This window comes from Canis lupus, assembly GCF_048164855.1.
Source record: "Canis lupus baileyi chromosome 1 unlocalized genomic scaffold, mCanLup2.hap1 SUPER_1_unloc_2, whole genome shotgun sequence".
Lineage (NCBI taxonomy): Eukaryota > Metazoa > Chordata > Mammalia > Carnivora > Canidae > Canis > Canis lupus.
The window spans coordinates 426,586-442,383 of NW_027326403.1; the positions used below are offsets into that span (position 1 = coordinate 426,586).

At 51.2% G+C, this 15,798-nt stretch overlaps 1 protein-coding gene across 1 annotated transcript; it reads left to right on the plus strand.

The window, feature by feature from the left end:
• The first annotated feature begins 1,242 nt into the window (after positions 1-1,242).
• PTPRH (protein tyrosine phosphatase receptor type H) lies at positions 1,243-15,690 on the plus strand. Its single transcript, XM_072818710.1, has 16 exons — positions 1,243-1,358; positions 1,874-1,907; positions 2,127-2,381; positions 2,714-2,968; positions 3,299-3,553; positions 4,527-4,796; positions 5,472-5,771; positions 6,118-6,384; positions 8,628-8,706; positions 8,821-8,868; positions 13,009-13,099; positions 13,506-13,596; positions 13,835-13,911; positions 14,005-14,139; positions 14,435-14,557; positions 14,757-15,690. The coding sequence occupies exons 1-16, from the start codon at positions 1,308-1,310 to the stop codon at positions 14,919-14,921; spliced, it is 2,496 nt and encodes an 831-aa protein (XP_072674811.1). The 5' UTR covers positions 1,243-1,307; the 3' UTR covers positions 14,922-15,690.
• Positions 15,691-15,798: the final 108 nt, after the last annotated feature.

Here is a 15,798-nt window from a genome sequence, read left to right on the forward strand (position 1 = left end):
GACACAGCAGTAGGTAGCTCATACAGACGTGTCAGCTCACTATAACAATGGCTTTTTGACATAGGTAGTATTTATCTCTGAGACAGAGAAGAGGCAACCTTTTCTCAAATAGAAGACCTGGGGATGCCTGGGGCCCAGAACTGGCCAGAAGCCGACAGCTGCTCCAGATCTGCGGTAGACAGTGTCTTCGATTCCATCTCAAAACCAAGAAGACAGAGATGCAGGGAGGCTGGACGCCATGTATGGTCACAAAGGTGGGTAGTGGTAGGAATGCAGACATGTGACTCCAAGACTTGTTTTTGCTTTCATGCTGCCTGTGAGGTGAAGGCAGCCGCATGTGTATATAACTAGTAAGTCCCTAAGATACCCCGTGAAGCCCTTCTGGGCGCAGGAGGTCTTAGGGATGAACCAAAATACATGCGGCTACAATCTGTCAAGGGTTTTAAAAGAGCCAGGCACTGTTCTCAGATTTTATGTATGGACTCATTTATTACTCACATGATGTTGATAAGGGGTTGTATTCATTTTTTTTTTTTAATAGCTGATGAATCTGAGTCACTGTGAGTTTAAGGCACTTTGCTCAAGGTCGCATGTAGAATGGACAAGGTGAATAAGCAAATACTGACTGTCTGGCATGTGTGACAGATACAGCCTAGGGTGTATGGGGCTAAGAAGGTGTCGGATGGGGCTAAGAAGGTGTCGGATGCAGCGTGATCCATCTGGGAGGAGTGGGAATGAGATTGCAGGGGGGGTTGAGGGAAAGGATGGTGCCCCTGGTGGGGAGTCTGCGTATGCAAAGGCAGACAGGCAGGTAAGAGTGACCTGGGCTCCTGCTGGTGGGGGGGCCTCTAGTCTTGTGGAGACAGGGAGCGGTGACAGGACCTGGGTCAATGGGCAGAGCCCACTGTTGCACAGGGGTTTACACTCAGCCTGGTCCCCTTGAGAGACAGGGCCCAAGGCCCCAGGGCTGCCTCCAGCTCCGACCATCCAGGACCTGTGCTGCCCATCCACGCAGCAGCGGGGAAATAGCCTCTTATCCAGGTGGTTTTGGTGGAATAGTGTAAGGCGAGCCAGGAGCTGGAGGGGAGACCCCATGGCCTGAGGAGGGGTGGAGCAGGGGCTTCCAGAGACCAGAACCAGGGCTGAGGGCTGGGGTGGGGCTGGGAGCCTCTACTTCCTCCTCCTCCCTTCCCGCCCTGGCCGGTGGCCTCACTGTGCAGCTCAGAAAGTGGAAATTCTTGCGTTTAAAGTCCAGCAGGCGAAAGGTCGGGTTGGGACACCTGGGTCCATCTGCAGTGTCTGGAGACATGAAGGGGACCAGAGGGGACCTCAGGACCTGGGGGAACCTGGTGCTGCTGGTGAGTGCTCCCAGACAGGGGCAGGGAGCTAGGGTCCTGAGGGGCTGATGATCTTCTGGACTAGTAAGCAGGCTCCTGAGTTATCAGCCAGTCACACCTGGGCTCTCAGATAAGGCCATCCACTCTGAGTGAACTCTGGTTTCTGGCAAGACGCAGCTGGGCTCACCCAGAAGTGCAGTTCTCCAGCCCCCTCCTCCCTCGGACTGGGGAGTCCAGGCCCCAGCCCCTCCTTTGGGAACGCAGCCGGGCTCCTGCCACACTTCCCCCTCCTCCCCCTCAACACATACATACCCAGAAAAGAAGAAAGAGGGACATTGGGGTGACTTTTGTTTAGAGCCCAGTCTGGGGGAGGAGACAACTCCACCTGTCCCTCTTCTCCCTCAGGCCCCAGAGACTTGCAAGGTGGGGGCAGGGCACAAGAGGGTCACTGGTCAGCCCCTCCCAGCCCCACTGTCTCCCCTGAGTCAAGGAAGATGAGGCTAAGGATCTGACTCTTCCCTCTGGGTTCTCCCCAGGGCCTGTGCAGCTGGACAGGAGCAAGGGTGGCTGGTGAGTGACCCCTGCTGAGTCGACACCCTACACAGAGGTGAGGGTGCACTCAACCCCCATGAGCTCTGGTGCAGGGGTGGCCCCATGGAGGGCAGGGTGATCCGTAGTGGGCACTGATGGAGGTGGTCTTTTCTGGACTCAGGCAAGAGTCGGAGGAAGTGGAAGGGACAGCACTGGCTGCTCCCCTGCTCACACTGGACCCTCCTTCCCAATTCTCAGCCCTCAACCCTGTCAGAAACCTGAGCGTGGAGGCCCAGACCACCAGCTCCATCACCCTGAGCTGGATAGAGCCGGCCGACCCTGACCCTAGTAACTACACCTACTGGATCCAGTGGACTGGTAATGAGACCAAAAGCACAACCAGCACCAGTGTCATAGTGGATGGACTGCAACCCGGGTCCTTGTATGAATTTGTCGTGTGGGTAGAGAAGAATGGAGTCAGCAGCTCCAACAAGACTTGCAACGCCACCACAGGTGAGAGGCAGCTGCCACTCCTGTTCTTTCTCCTTTTTTTTTTTTTTTTTTTTTTTTTTTTAATGAGAGGTGATAGGTGGTGGTGGAGAATTGCCAGAACAACGCAGCAGCCTCTATAGCTCACAGTCTCCTTGGGTCACGTTGAGCATGAGATGAAGAAAGAACATAATAGATTCTGAGTTGGGATCAGTCAGGGTCTAGGACCCTTAGAGTACAGCCCATAGAACTAGGGGGTGACTCTCCTTAGCAGGAGACCATAAGACTAGGTTTAGTGGAAGAGACAGCACTGGCTGCTCCCCTGCTCACACTGGACCCTCCTTCCTGATTCTCAGCTCCCAACCCTGTCAGAAACCTGAGTGTGGAGGCCCAGACCACCAGCTCCATCACCCTGAGCTGGATAGAGCCGGCCGACCCTGACCCTAGTAACTACACCTACTGGATCCAGTGGACTGGTAATGAGACCAAAAGCACAACCAGCACCAGTGTCATAGTGGATGGACTGCAACCCGGGTCCTTGTATGAATTTGTCGTGTGGGTAGAGAAGAATGGAGTCAGCAGCTCCAACAAGACTTGCAACGCCACCACAGGTGAGAGGCAGCTGCCACTCCTGTTCTTTCTCCTTTTTTTTTTTTTTTTTTTTTTTTTTAATGAGAGGTGATAGGTGGTGGTGGAGAATTGCCAGAACAACGCAGCAGCCTCTATAGCTCACAGTCTCCTTGGGTCACGTTGAGCATGAGATGAAGAAAGAACATAATAGATTCTGAGTTGGGATCAGTCAGGGTCTAGGACCCTTAGAGTACAGCCCATAGAACTAGGGGGTGACTCTCCTTAGCAGGAGACCATAAGACTAGGTTTAGTGGAAGAGACAGCACTGGCTGCTCCCCTGCTCACACTGGACCCTCCTTCCTGATTCTCAGCTCCCAACCCTGTCAGAAACCTGAGCGTGGAGGCCCAGACCACCAGCTCCATCACCCTGAGCTGGATAGAGCCGGCCGACCCTGACCCTAGTAACTACACCTACTGGATCCAGTGGACTGATAATGAGACCAAAAGCACAACCAGCACCAGTGTCATAGTGGATGGACTGCAACCCGGGTCCTTGTATGAATTTGTCGTGTGGGTAGAGAAGAATGGAGTCAGCAGCTCCAAAAAGACTTGCAACGCCACCACAGGTGAGAGGCAGCTGCCACTCTTGTTTTCTCTCTCTCTCTCTTTTTTTCTTCTTCTAAATGAGAGATGATAGGTGGTGGTGGAGAATTGCCAGGACAACGGAGCAGACTTTCTAACTCACAGTCTCCTTGGATCATGGGTCATGTTGAGCAGGAGATGAAGAAAGAACGTCACAGGTTCTGAGTTGGGATTGTCAGGCCCTAGTACCCTTTAGAATACAGACCATAAGCCTAGAGGGTGACTCTCCTTAGCAACCAGGGCTATGTAGGGAGCAAAGTCATGTTGTCTCAGCTCTGGGGGGATGAGGGGTGTGGAATGTGTGGAGCCCCTCAGGATTCCAATCCCCTGAGTCTTCTCCTAGTCCCCAAGCCACAGTCTTGAGGATGGAAGCTCAGACTATCAGCTATATCACCCTGATCTTGGTGGTGTCCCTGGGCCTTGGCCTTCTGGACCATGTGTATTGATTCCAGTGGACTAGAGAGGGAGACAGAATTGAGACCCGACACTCAGCCAGCCTTAATTTCCCAGCAGAGGGACCCAAAACTGGGATCTTGTACAAAATAACTGTGTGGGCAAAAAGAATGAAGTACCTGTCTCCAGTCAGAACCTCAGCAACTCCACAGATGATAAGCATCAATGCCTATTCTCTGTTTTGGTGAGAGGCTAAGAACTGGCCAAGATGGCACCTCCTCTGGGCTCTGGGATCCAGCCATTGTCTCTATGACCTCAGCCCGACCCAAATGCTGAGTCTGCAGGAAGTTCCTGCAGACTCAGGAACTCAGGAATGGAAGGCCATTCCTGGGGACAGACCTGTCCAGAAATCTCCTGCTGAACTTAGGGCTGCAGGCACCTGGGCCTCTTGAGGCCCCATCTCTAGGAAGTGTTCCTTTATAAGTCTGGCTGCACAGGAAGGCTGTGTTCTGGACTCTTGTGGATCAGGGATTGGAAACTCTAACTCTCTGCTCCTTCTGCCAGTCCCCAATGCAGTGACAAGTCTTGGGACACAAGACCAGACCAATAGCTCCATCACCTTGAGCTGGACAGCTCCCCTGGGCCCAGATCAACCTCCCTACACCTACTGGGTCTCATGGGTCAAGGAGGGCATTATTGCCATTAACACCCAGGACACCCCAGATACCAGCATCACACTGAAGGAACTGGAAGCTGGGAGCTTGTATACCTTCACTGTCTGGGCAGAGAGGAATGGAGTCAGCAGTGACAGCAGGACACTCACTGAAGCCACTGGTGAGACTCGGGCTAGTTCTAGACAGACTCAGTACTATTGACATGGGTGAAGGAGAGGGCTGGAGAAACTTTGGTGACCCCATCCAGCCTCATTAGACCTTGAGCTTATAGATCTGCTTCCTAGGAAGAATCTGTCTTCAGCAGCCAGGTCTTTCCAATCATGAGGCTGTCTTTGGGTATGAGTCCCTGACTGCCCAGCACCACCCCTTAGGAACCAACAGAGTCAAAGCCAGAAGTGTACAGCTCAACCCAGTGTACTTGCTGAACCAAAGGGGCCCTCTTCTCATCCTCTATATGAAGGGTCCCAAGTATGACAGGAACCAACATTATCCCAGGAACTAGGTTCTCTGTGGGTGGAGAGAACTTGGAGCTCATTAGTTTTTGGCCACTTGGGCTAAGAAGACTGAAGTCAGCAGCTCTGTCTAGAAAGAAGTGTCCAGAAGTAAAGAAGAACCCTGTTTCAAGCTAGCTCATGCGGGACATAGTGTAGAGAAAAGTGATGTGTGGGACCCAGTACTACAGACTCAAGACAGAGAGGGCCCAGGCAAGCCTGGTCTGCACCTGGCCCTAGGAAGTAGACACATCTGGTGACCAAGGAATCAGGGGAGGTGAGCAGGCCTGGGTTCAAGGGTCCTTGAGGGTACACCTCCTTGAGCTTCTATCCCCACTTGTCAGCTCCCAACAGGGTCACAGATCTGCACAACGAAACTCAGACCAACAGCTCCATCACTCTGGGGTGGAAGGCCCCCACAGACTTCCACTCTCAGACCTACACATACTGGGTCCAGTGGGCCCCTGGGGGACATCCCCAGGGAGAGCAAGACCCCCAAGAACATCAGGCCAGCCAGATAGGCAGAACCAATGAGACTCGCTATGAGGTACAGGCCCTGGAACCTGGGACCCTGTACAACCTCAGCGTGTGGGCAGAGAGGAACAATGTGACCAGTTGGGCACAGAGCCTCCTTGCATCCACAGGTGAGATGGGCCCCCTTTCCAGCAGGTAGGAGTTTAGGTCAGACCTGGGGGCAGTGGGAGGTGAGTGGACTCCAAATCCCATGAGGTCATGGCGTCATGGCGTTATAAGCTATAGTGATGCAGAGCATCCAAGGGCTCATGGGAGTTGTAGTTTGAAGGGGGTCTGTTATATGTCTATTTGGGGAGGACAGAATATGAGAGATGAAGTGGTGTTCTGGTGTTGGAAAGGAAAGGATGGGCGAGTTCTCAGAGTATTGGCAGCACAGGTGGGAAGTGGGGGTCGGTGGGGGGGATGGAAAGCCACCCTGTATGGCTCCTACTGAGTCCTCCTGTCCCCTCCACCCAGCCCCGAGCCCGGTCACCATCATGTCCTGCATCAGCACCTCTGGAGGCTACGGGGTCATCTTGACCTGGTCCTGCCCCCAGGGAGGCTACGAGGCCTTTGAGTGGCAGGTGGGTGGACAGGGGGACTCCCAGAACAGGTCCTCGTGTGGGAGGAGCGTGTCTGTTTCAGATCTCAGGCCGGCCCAGTCCTACCCAGCCACCGTCACGACTATCTGGGATGGAATGAAGGCCCCGTCTGTCTCTGTGACCTGCCACACCGACAATGCAGGTGAGCAGAGCCCTGCAGGGATAGAGCTACGGAGACCCCATTAGGCTCTGTTGTGAGGCCATCTTACCCATCCAAAGGGTCCTGTATGTTTGTCTGCTTTGTTTTCTGCTTTCTTTTTTTTAAAAAAGATTTTACTTATTTATTCATGAGAGACACAGAGAGAGACAGAGAGACAGAGAGAGAGAGAGAGGCAGAGAGAAAAGCAGGGAAGCTCCCTGCAGGGAGCCTGATGTAGGACTTGATTCTGAGACTCCAGGATCACGCCCTGGGCCAAAGGCAGATCCAACTGCTGAGCCACCCAGGCGTCACTGTTTTTTGCTTTCTTTGAAACAGTGTGAGATACAATTCACATATCATACAATGCACCCACTTAAAGTATACAGCTAATGTCTCCAGTATATCCACAGCACTATGCCACCCCGTCACCTTCACGTAGAACATTTTCCTTACCCACGAAAGAAAGATTGCTCCCTTAAGGCATCACCCCCTAATTTTCCCACTTCCCACCATCCTGGCTAGGGAATCTCAAATTCACCTTCTGTTCCCTACAGATTTGCCTATTTTGGACATTTCCTAAAAATACAATCAAACAATATGTGGTCTTCTGTGGCTGGTTTCTCCCACTTGGTATAACGTTTCTAAGGTTCATTGATGTTGTAACATGTGTCAGTGTTTTGTTCCTTTTTATTGCCAAATAATATTCCATTGCATGGAGAGACCATGTTGTGTTTATCCATTTATCCATTGTCTGCGGAGGGATCAGTTGGTGATTTCCACATCTTGGCTATTGTGAGTAATGCTGCTATGAACATTCATGTACACATTTCTGTGCAGACATACATTTTTATTTCTCTTGGGTATATACACAGTAGTGGCATTGAGGGATCAAATGGGCAACTCTGTGTTTGTCCTTTGAAGCACTGCCAAACTTTTTTCCAATGTGGCTATACCATTTTCATCATTGGGGTATTTCAGAGAAGTTTGAGCTTCACACTTGGGAAATCTCTGATCATATACCTTTGACTGTTGTCATAGGCTTCATTGGGCCCCCTCGTCACTTCCTACAAATCAGGACCTCTTAAAAGATTAGATATCTGATCTGTTGGACGCCTGGGTGGCTCAGTGGTTGGGCGGCTGCCTTTGGCTCAGGTCATGATCTCGGGATCCGGGATTGAGTCCTACATCGGACTCCCTGAGGAGAGCCTGCTTCTCCCTCTGCTTGTGTCTCTGCCTCTCTCTCTCTCTCTCTCTCTCTCTCTCTCTGTGTATGTCTCTCATGAATAAATAAATAAATCTTTAAGAAAAAAAAAACTCTGATCTGGAGAGAGGCTGCCAGTTGAGGCAACGATAAATGGATTCTACTCCCAACTGGGCTTCTCTGGATCTTAGTGCCCAGGAGTGTGTGTTGCTTAGAAAGCAAGGTCCCTGGGAGGAAAGATCCTCTTGTCTAATTGTGTGGGACCAGGTCCATGAAGAGAATGGGCCACCCCACCAGGCTGTGTAAGACTCTACCAGAGCCTGTTGACAGGTCCTAGTAATCAAGACTGTCGGGAAGCTGGGGCTACCACATCAGATGGAGGTAGGCTGTGGGCTGGAGTCTGCCCCAAGACCAGGCATCTAAGGATAGATCCTGGGAAATCTGTGCCCATTAGAGCCTGAAGCCAAGATCTTTGGCACAATTGCTGCAGAAGAGCCCTTCTGTTAGCAAACAGGACTTTGAGAAGATGAGCCTTCATTCTGAGGCGAACCATCAATGCTATCAATGCCATCAATGTCAGATAGTGGCTTCTCAATCTTGGCACTATTGACATTTGGGGATGGATCATTCTTTGCTGTGAGGGCTGTCCTGTACATTGTAGGATGTGAAGCAGTACCCCTGGCCTCCATCTGCTGGAAGCCAGTGCACCACCACTCCATTTGTGACAACCCAAAATGTCTCCAGACATTGGCGATGTGCCCTGAGGGTCAAAATTGTCCTTGCTGAGAACCATTAGTCTAGTCCAAGGAGTGGTAGAGTCACTCTGGCATCCAGGCTACTTGAGCAAATGATGTCTTTGGACCGGGCTCCTGGGAAGGTTGAGTGGGAGGTAGGGCTCTATCCAGAGGCTTTATCATCTCCGTCTCTGCCCTCACATCAGCCCTGTAGGCTCTCTTGTCACAGTCTAAGCAAGGACAGAGGTAGGAGAGACAAGTTGCCAGTGGATGAGGCTGATTCTAACAGGTCCCCATGCCTTCTTCTCCAGGGGTGATTGCTGGAGCCATTTTTGGTGTCATTCTGTTTCTCATCCTGGTGGGTCTGCTGATTTTCTTCCTGAAGAAGAGGTGGGACTCCGCATGGCGCTGACTGACCACATGGAGTGGGGGCCAGGGGGAGTGTGAGGATCCCTGGCTCCAGTCTGACTCCCTGAGCCTTCCATTGCAATGTCTTTTTTCCAGGCACAATAAGAGCCAGAGGGAACCAGCACCCAGGGGTCTCGTTTTCAGGTAAACAGTACATGTTGGGGGAGCATCTAGAAGAATAGCTGTCAGGTCAAATCAAGGTATGTTTGCTGGTCACTGGGTAGGTCAGAGGGTGGGCTCAGTGAACCCACCCACACAATGCCTTCTGCCCAAGGGATCACAAGTGTTCCATTGCTTTCCATAACTTGAGCCAGTGGCTTTGGAGTCAATCCTAGTTCCAGCTCTGGGACTTTATGCATCCTACAAAATATTCACTGAGCAGTGTCAGGCACAGGAAGAGTAGAAGGGTATTTTAGATTGGGTGTTAAAATTAGAGAAAATTGTAGACAGGTGTCCAGGAAAAGGAAGATTAAGACAACTAAGAGGAATTCATTTGTGCATGTCTTGGGAAAGGGTATTCTAGGCAGAGGGACCAGCAAATGCAAGGCCCTGAGGCAGGGGCATGCTTGGAGAATGTTGGTATCTCTGAGACTGAGCAGAATAAATGAAGGAGGGTAGGGCAGGAAATGTCCCTGAGGTGGGACCAGGTCAGGTAGGGCCTTCCAGATACAAGTAAGGAGTTTGATTTCCTTTGAAGATGGAAGATTTTGTAGGCTTTTGAATAGACTCGGTGATCCAATCTAACCTTTTTAAGAAGCAAAGGCAAGAGCAGAGAGACGGAGGAAGAGGTATATAAAAATTCAAATAAGAGATTATTGTTTTGGACCTGAAAATGGCTAGAGGTAGTCAATATTCTAGATATGGTTTGAGTCTTTAAACAACAGATCTGGCTAAAGAATGGGCATGTAGTTTGGGAGTCAAAGAGGGCTCAAGAATGAGCCCAAGGAATTCATCCTGAGCAGCGGGAAGACTGGAATCACCATTGCTTGAGATGTAATGACTCTGGGGGGGGGGGAAGATTTGGGGGAAAGTATCAGCCCCTCAGTTATAGACACATTAATTTGGGGGTACTTAATGGGACATCTACGCAGAGACATTCCTGATGGAGCAGGTGAATGAACAGTTGAAGAGAAGCTCTGTGCAAATCTCTTTATTGTACTGTGTTTTGTTTGGGTCAGGTCAACAATCATCGAATCTCTAGGTTAGAATGATCCCCAGGGATTGACAGAGGAGAGGAGAGATAGGAAGCTGGGAGAACAGCTGTGACAGCCTGTCCACAAAAAGAGGTGTCATCAGAAGCATATACATGAGGTGTGGGGAAAGGTGAGGTCCAGTTTCTCCTTTGCCATAGGACCTGTTCTGGCCAGTGTCCCACCATTCATAAAGTTGACTTCTTCCCACCTTACCTGCCCTATTTGGCATCTGCAACAAACCACTCGATTCATTGGATTCCAAACCTGGCACTGTCTCTATGTTGAGTGCTTTGCCATCTGCAACTTCCATAGGTGTGTCCGGATGTCCTAGTGATAATCCGCTGGGATGTCAGGATCAGGTTCCAGGCAGCAGGCGGGCACGTTGATCGGAAGCTCAAAAGAGTGAGCAGTGGGAACTAATGATGGAATTTGTAATCCCAAGTGTAGAGCTCGAAAGTAAAGCCATGGGAATGGATGAAACCCCATGAGAAGTGTGAGTGCAGTGAGAAAACGGGCTTGGAGACAGACTCGGACTCTCGGGAGCATCCACCTTATCTTGTGGATGCAGAAAGTAGGGCCCATGGAGATGGAGAAGTCGCGGCCAGGGGCATGGTGGTGGTGACACGCAGGGGAGAGGGTCCAGGAAGAAGGGAGGAGCAGTTTGTGGAGCTAAATGCTGCCGAGCAGTCACTCCAACAATGGACAGAGGTGACCCTTGGAATTGGAGAGAAGGAGTCAGATAAAATAGGGGCCTCTGAGGAAAAATGTCCTTACTACGTAGATTAATGCTGCAGACAGCAGGCCTTGGTGAAGTGCATAAATGCAGCAGAGGAACCTGGCCTGCAGAAGTTTGAATGTGTATAGGTGTTTGCTTTAACAGGGTTTGTTGTGTAGATATGATGGAGCCAGTGAGACATGGCAGCCACTTTCATGACTGCCACTGAAAACATAGTCTATTATACTGGCAGATCCCAAGAGAGGGCTACACAGAGAAGGGGTGGGCTCAGTCTGGAGGTAGGGGAGGTGAGGGAAATGTGGGCAAGGGACTCGATTGTGGATTCTGTGAGAGGGAATGGGCAACACCAGGCAATTGGGCTTAGTACAACTCACTTTGGTGAGCTCTGGGGTACAGAGGCTACCCTCGGTTGTCAGGCGCCTGGTCCCCGTGGGGGAGAGCGTGAGGCCCCCATGAAGGAGCTGGTGGGTGTGTGGGTTTAACCACTGCTCAAGGAGGGGGACAGATTGGCCTCTCATCTGGCCTCAAAACTGGGTCAAGACAGTGTTCATAAAGCTCTCTTACAAGGAGAGGAGTGACAAGGAGTTAGAGCTGGAGCTATATGATGTCAAAAGCCTGTTTTATTTTAATATAGAATCGAGATTAGCATGTTGACCAGCTAAAGGGAAGAGGACAGGGTAGATATGCAGACGAGAAGGAGGATGAGAAGGAGGATTGGATGCTGAGGAGGGTGGAAGGAATCAGAGCCCGGGAGTGGCCTGAAATGGGAGAAGAAGCACCTTTTTCCTTTTTATCATTTAAAAATTAAACCACTTTAATTGTGGTAGAATACATATAACATAAATTTGGCCATCTTACCTGATTCTAGGTGTGCAGTTCAGTGGTGTTAAGCATATTCACACTGTCATGCAACCATGAGCACCATCCGTTTCTAGAACTTCTCCCATCTTGCAGAACTGAAACTCTGTCTCCAGTAAACGTCCTTTCCCTTCCCCTTTCCCCAGCCCCTGGTGCCACTATACCTTCTGTCTCTATGAATCTGACTCCTCCAGGGACCTCAGAGAAGTGACTCCTATAGTATTTGTCCTTTTGTGACTGGCTTGTCTCACCCAGCATAATGTCCTCCACGTTCATCCGTGGTGTAGCCTATGTTGGAACATCCTTCCTTTTTAAGGTAGGGTAATATTTCATTGTACAGACTGCATTTTGTCCATCGGTGCCTCCACTGACAAGCGAAGTGATGAGTGAGTGAGCAGTGGATGAAGGGTGGTAGACACTGGGCTGCTTCCACCTTTGCTCTTTGAATAATGATGTTGCAAACATGGGGGCACCCTTGTCTCTTTGAGACCTGGCTTTCTGTTCAGGAATGGAACTGGTAAATCAAAAACACCGCTTTGATCCAGCAAGTCCACTTCTTAGAACTTATTTATTTATTTAAAAGATTTTATTTATTTATTCATGAGAGACAGACAGAGGCAGAGACACAGACAGAGGGAGAAGCAGGGTCCCTGCTGGGACCTCAATGTGGGGACTTGATCCCAGGCTCCCGGGATCATGACCTGAGCTGACGGCAGATACTCAACCACTAAGCCACTCAGGTGCCCCCATTTCTGAGTATTTATGTTCAGGAAATGAGATCACTATCTCAATGATAGCAATCCTCACGTTTGATGCAGCATCAAGCATAAGAGCCAAAACTCGGAGGCACCTAGGTAGCCACTGATGGGTGAGTGCATAAAGCAAATGTGGTGTATATATATGGAGTATTTATGCAGTCTTTTTTTTTAAATATTTTATTTATTTATTCATGAGAGACACAGACTGAGAGAGAGAGAGGCAGAGACACAGGCAGAGGGAGAAGCAGGCTCCATGCATGGAGCCTGATGTGGGACTTGATCCCGGGACTCCACGATCACACCCTGGACCAAAGGCAGGCGCCAAACTGCTGAGCCACCCAGGGATCCCCATACTTATGCAGTCTTGAAAAAAAGAAGAAGAAAATACTGACATTTGTGACAAAATGTGCAGATTTGGAGGACATGATGTTAAGTGAGATAAGTCACACAGGGAAAGAGAAATACTGCATGACATCACTTGTACTTGAAGTTAAAAACAAACAAACAAACAAACAAACAAACCCTGAGTTCATAGAAACTGAAAATAGATGTTGGTTGGTAGAGGCAGAGGGTGGAGGGCTGGTGACTTGGGCAAAGGGGCTCAGAAGGTGCAAACTTCCATTTAAAAGCTGCATATAGGTTCTGGGGCGGTTAACAACAACCAGGGAGGGAAACAGGCTTTTCTTTTACTCCAAGATCACAGGATTGGTGGAAGTTTAATTCTGCCCCTTTCCTACAGCCTCTCAAAGGACATCCTAGCAGAAGACTTTGCTGACCACATCAGGAAAAATGAGATGGACAGCAATTATGGCTTTGAAAAGGAATACCAGGTGGGTGAGAAGCAAAGGGGCTGAGCTGAGCCCCACATGCCCACCCCAGATCCCGCCACACCTTTTTGGAATTCTACAAGAGCAGCCCCATCTATTTTTATGCTTATGCAATGAGAGATTCTTTTTTTTCCTCATGGAAATCTTACACTATGATGGGCCCTTGGGTCAGTTAAAGAAACATCTTGGTTTTCCCCTGATGCCTCTTCTCTCACTACCTCCCCAGTCCCCACTGTCCTTCAAATCCTCCCAAGTGCCCTACGGTGAGGGTGGTCCACATGATCTATTTTTGTGGGTGCTGCAGAATTCCAGGGTGTGGGGGGTGATTTGGGTGTGCTGAGGGGGAGTATCCTTGGAGGAAGGTGGAGAAAATGTAATGCCTGTCCACCCCCTCTGTCTCTGCCCCCAGCAATTGTATCTGGAGAGCCACAACCAGTCTCAAACGGTGGCCTCAGCTCCTGAAAATGGTGCCAAGAACCGTTACAGAAACGTGCTGCCCTGTGAGTCTTAAGCCTCTGCTGACTTAATCCCCAGCCATGATTTTGTCAACACTCCATCCCCGACCCCATCCCCATCCCCTGTGAGACACAAAACTCTTGCTCCCCTGGCCCAGTCCTCCCAGATGAGGTCCCTTGGCCCCTCTCAGAGCTCCCAATGCCTGTCTGCCCTCAGCATGACTTCTGTCCCTGGGTCTCCACCCCCCTGCCCCGCTTCACAAATGCTGGCCTCTTCCCCTAGATGACTGGTCCCGTGTGTCCTTGAAGCCCCTCCAGGATGAGCCAGGCTCTGACTACATCAACGCCAGCTTCATGCCTGTAAGGTTGCTATTGGGAGCCAGGAGGGTGCTGAGTGATGCTGACAAGGGAGGAGCTGGAGGGCGTCACGACTTGCTTGTTTCCCTCCACAAGGGTCTCGAGAATCCCCAAGAGTTCATTGCCACCCAGGGGCCCCTGCCCCAGACGGTGGGTGACTTCTGGCGCCTGGTGTGGGAGCAGCAGAGCCACACCCTGGTCATGCTGACCAACTGTGTGGAATCCGGCCAGGTGAGAGACTTGCAAGGGTCTTGTGGGTGACCCCAGAGCTCCAATCCCGAAACTGATCCCACTGTCGACCCTGACCTAGATCTCGCTGATTCCGTCCTATCTGACCCCCAAGCCCATCCATTAGTCAATATGCCCCAATGGCTTTGAGAAGGAGGGGTCCTCCTGGCGGGGGTGAATCTAACCTGGCTTCCCGAAGGTCTTGCCTTATCACCAGGCACTGAATGCAAAGGCCACAGTGCAGATGGGTACCGGGATGGGCTCTCTGGGGCCTCCTGACCTCCCAGTTGCCCTTCAGGTGAAGTGTGAGCATTACTGGCCTCTAGACACCAAGCCCTGCACATATGGGCATCTCCAAGTGACCCTGGAGGGTGAGGAGGTGCTGGAGAACTGGACAGTCCGGGACCTGAAGCTCTGGCACGTGAGTCTGCTGTTCTCTGCCAGCCATGTCCTGATCTTCAATTCCTCCTCCTAATTCTGCTCCTCAGAAACCGTGGTGAAGCCGAGCCTTCTATCACTCTCCCAGGGGACCACAATGTGCCCAGGCCTGCCCCCACTGGTTTAAAACCAGCCCTCTCTGGGGTCCTGAGCTCTCCCTCCCCAACCCATTCTCTTTCCAGATGCAAGAGCAGAAGATGCTACACATACGTCAGTTCCATTACATGACCTGGCCCGACCACAGCGTCCCCTACTCCCCAGACCCCATATTGGCCTTCTGGAAGATGCTCCGGCAGTGGCTGGACCAGACTGTGGGGGGAGGTCCTCCCATTATTCACTGCAGGTGAGGACCTCCTCGCTGGGAGAGCACCCTTCCTGTGGGACCCAGGAACCGGGGTTCTGTGGGTCCTTGGGCATTTCTACAGGAGATGGAAGGAGGATGGAGGAGGTGGAAGCAGAAGGCGAAGGGGCAGCAATGCAGAGGGAAATGAGGATGGGTGACAAGACAAGAAAGCCAGATGGAAAGGTCAAGGAGAGGAATGCGGCAATGGGGTGCAGGAGAGGGGGGTGAAGAGCAGGAGGAACAAGCAGCCAGAGGTTTAGAGGAACATTTGAAACACCTCCAGTGTAGGCCCAGGACTTCACCCCATCAGCCATTCTCCTGATACTGACCCTGCAGCCTCTGTAGATGAGGTTATGGGGGGAATGGAAGGGACCTGCTCCAGAGTGGCGGACAGACTCTGCAATGGGGTCTTGGCTGCCATGATAGCCAGCACTTCTACAACACATACCACGTGCCAGCCTCAGTCTTCCTGGTCCTCAGGGCACCCTCATGACCAAAAGGGTTTCCTCCCCACAGCAGGGCTGGGAAAACCCAGTCAGGAAGCTCGTCTTGGGTTCGAGGCTGATAGGGAGTGGCCCGTGGTGGCACTCTTAAACTCTGCTAAAGCGTGTCCTAACACCGTCCCTGTCCCCAGAGTGCCCTCTGGAGGTGTCCCCAGCAGGGGGTCATCCTTCCCCCACCCCAACCCCCTCCCAAGCACAGAAGGGACGTTGCAGAGTGGTTGAGAGGATTAATTTGAACCGTTAAAAGGGAATAAAATACTGATTCACTCCGCGATGTGGAGGAACTTTGATGCTGAGTGAAAGAAGCCAGACATGAACAGTCACACATAGTAGGATCCCATTTGCATGAGATGTCCAGGATAGGTAAATCCACACAGA

Excerpts from the sequence above, each read along its gene's own strand:
- PTPRH (XM_072818710.1), top strand. The coding sequence starts at position 1,308 with ATGAAGGGGACCAGAGGGGACCTCAGGACCTGGGGGAACCTGGTGCTG. Across the intron at positions 1,908-2,126 it reads GACAGGAGCAAGGGTGGCTG|CCCTCAACCCTGTCAGAAAC; the intron begins GTGAGTGACCCC and ends CCCAATTCTCAG. Across the intron at positions 13,100-13,505 it reads GCTTTGAAAAGGAATACCAG|CAATTGTATCTGGAGAGCCA; the intron begins GTGGGTGAGAAG and ends CTCTGCCCCCAG.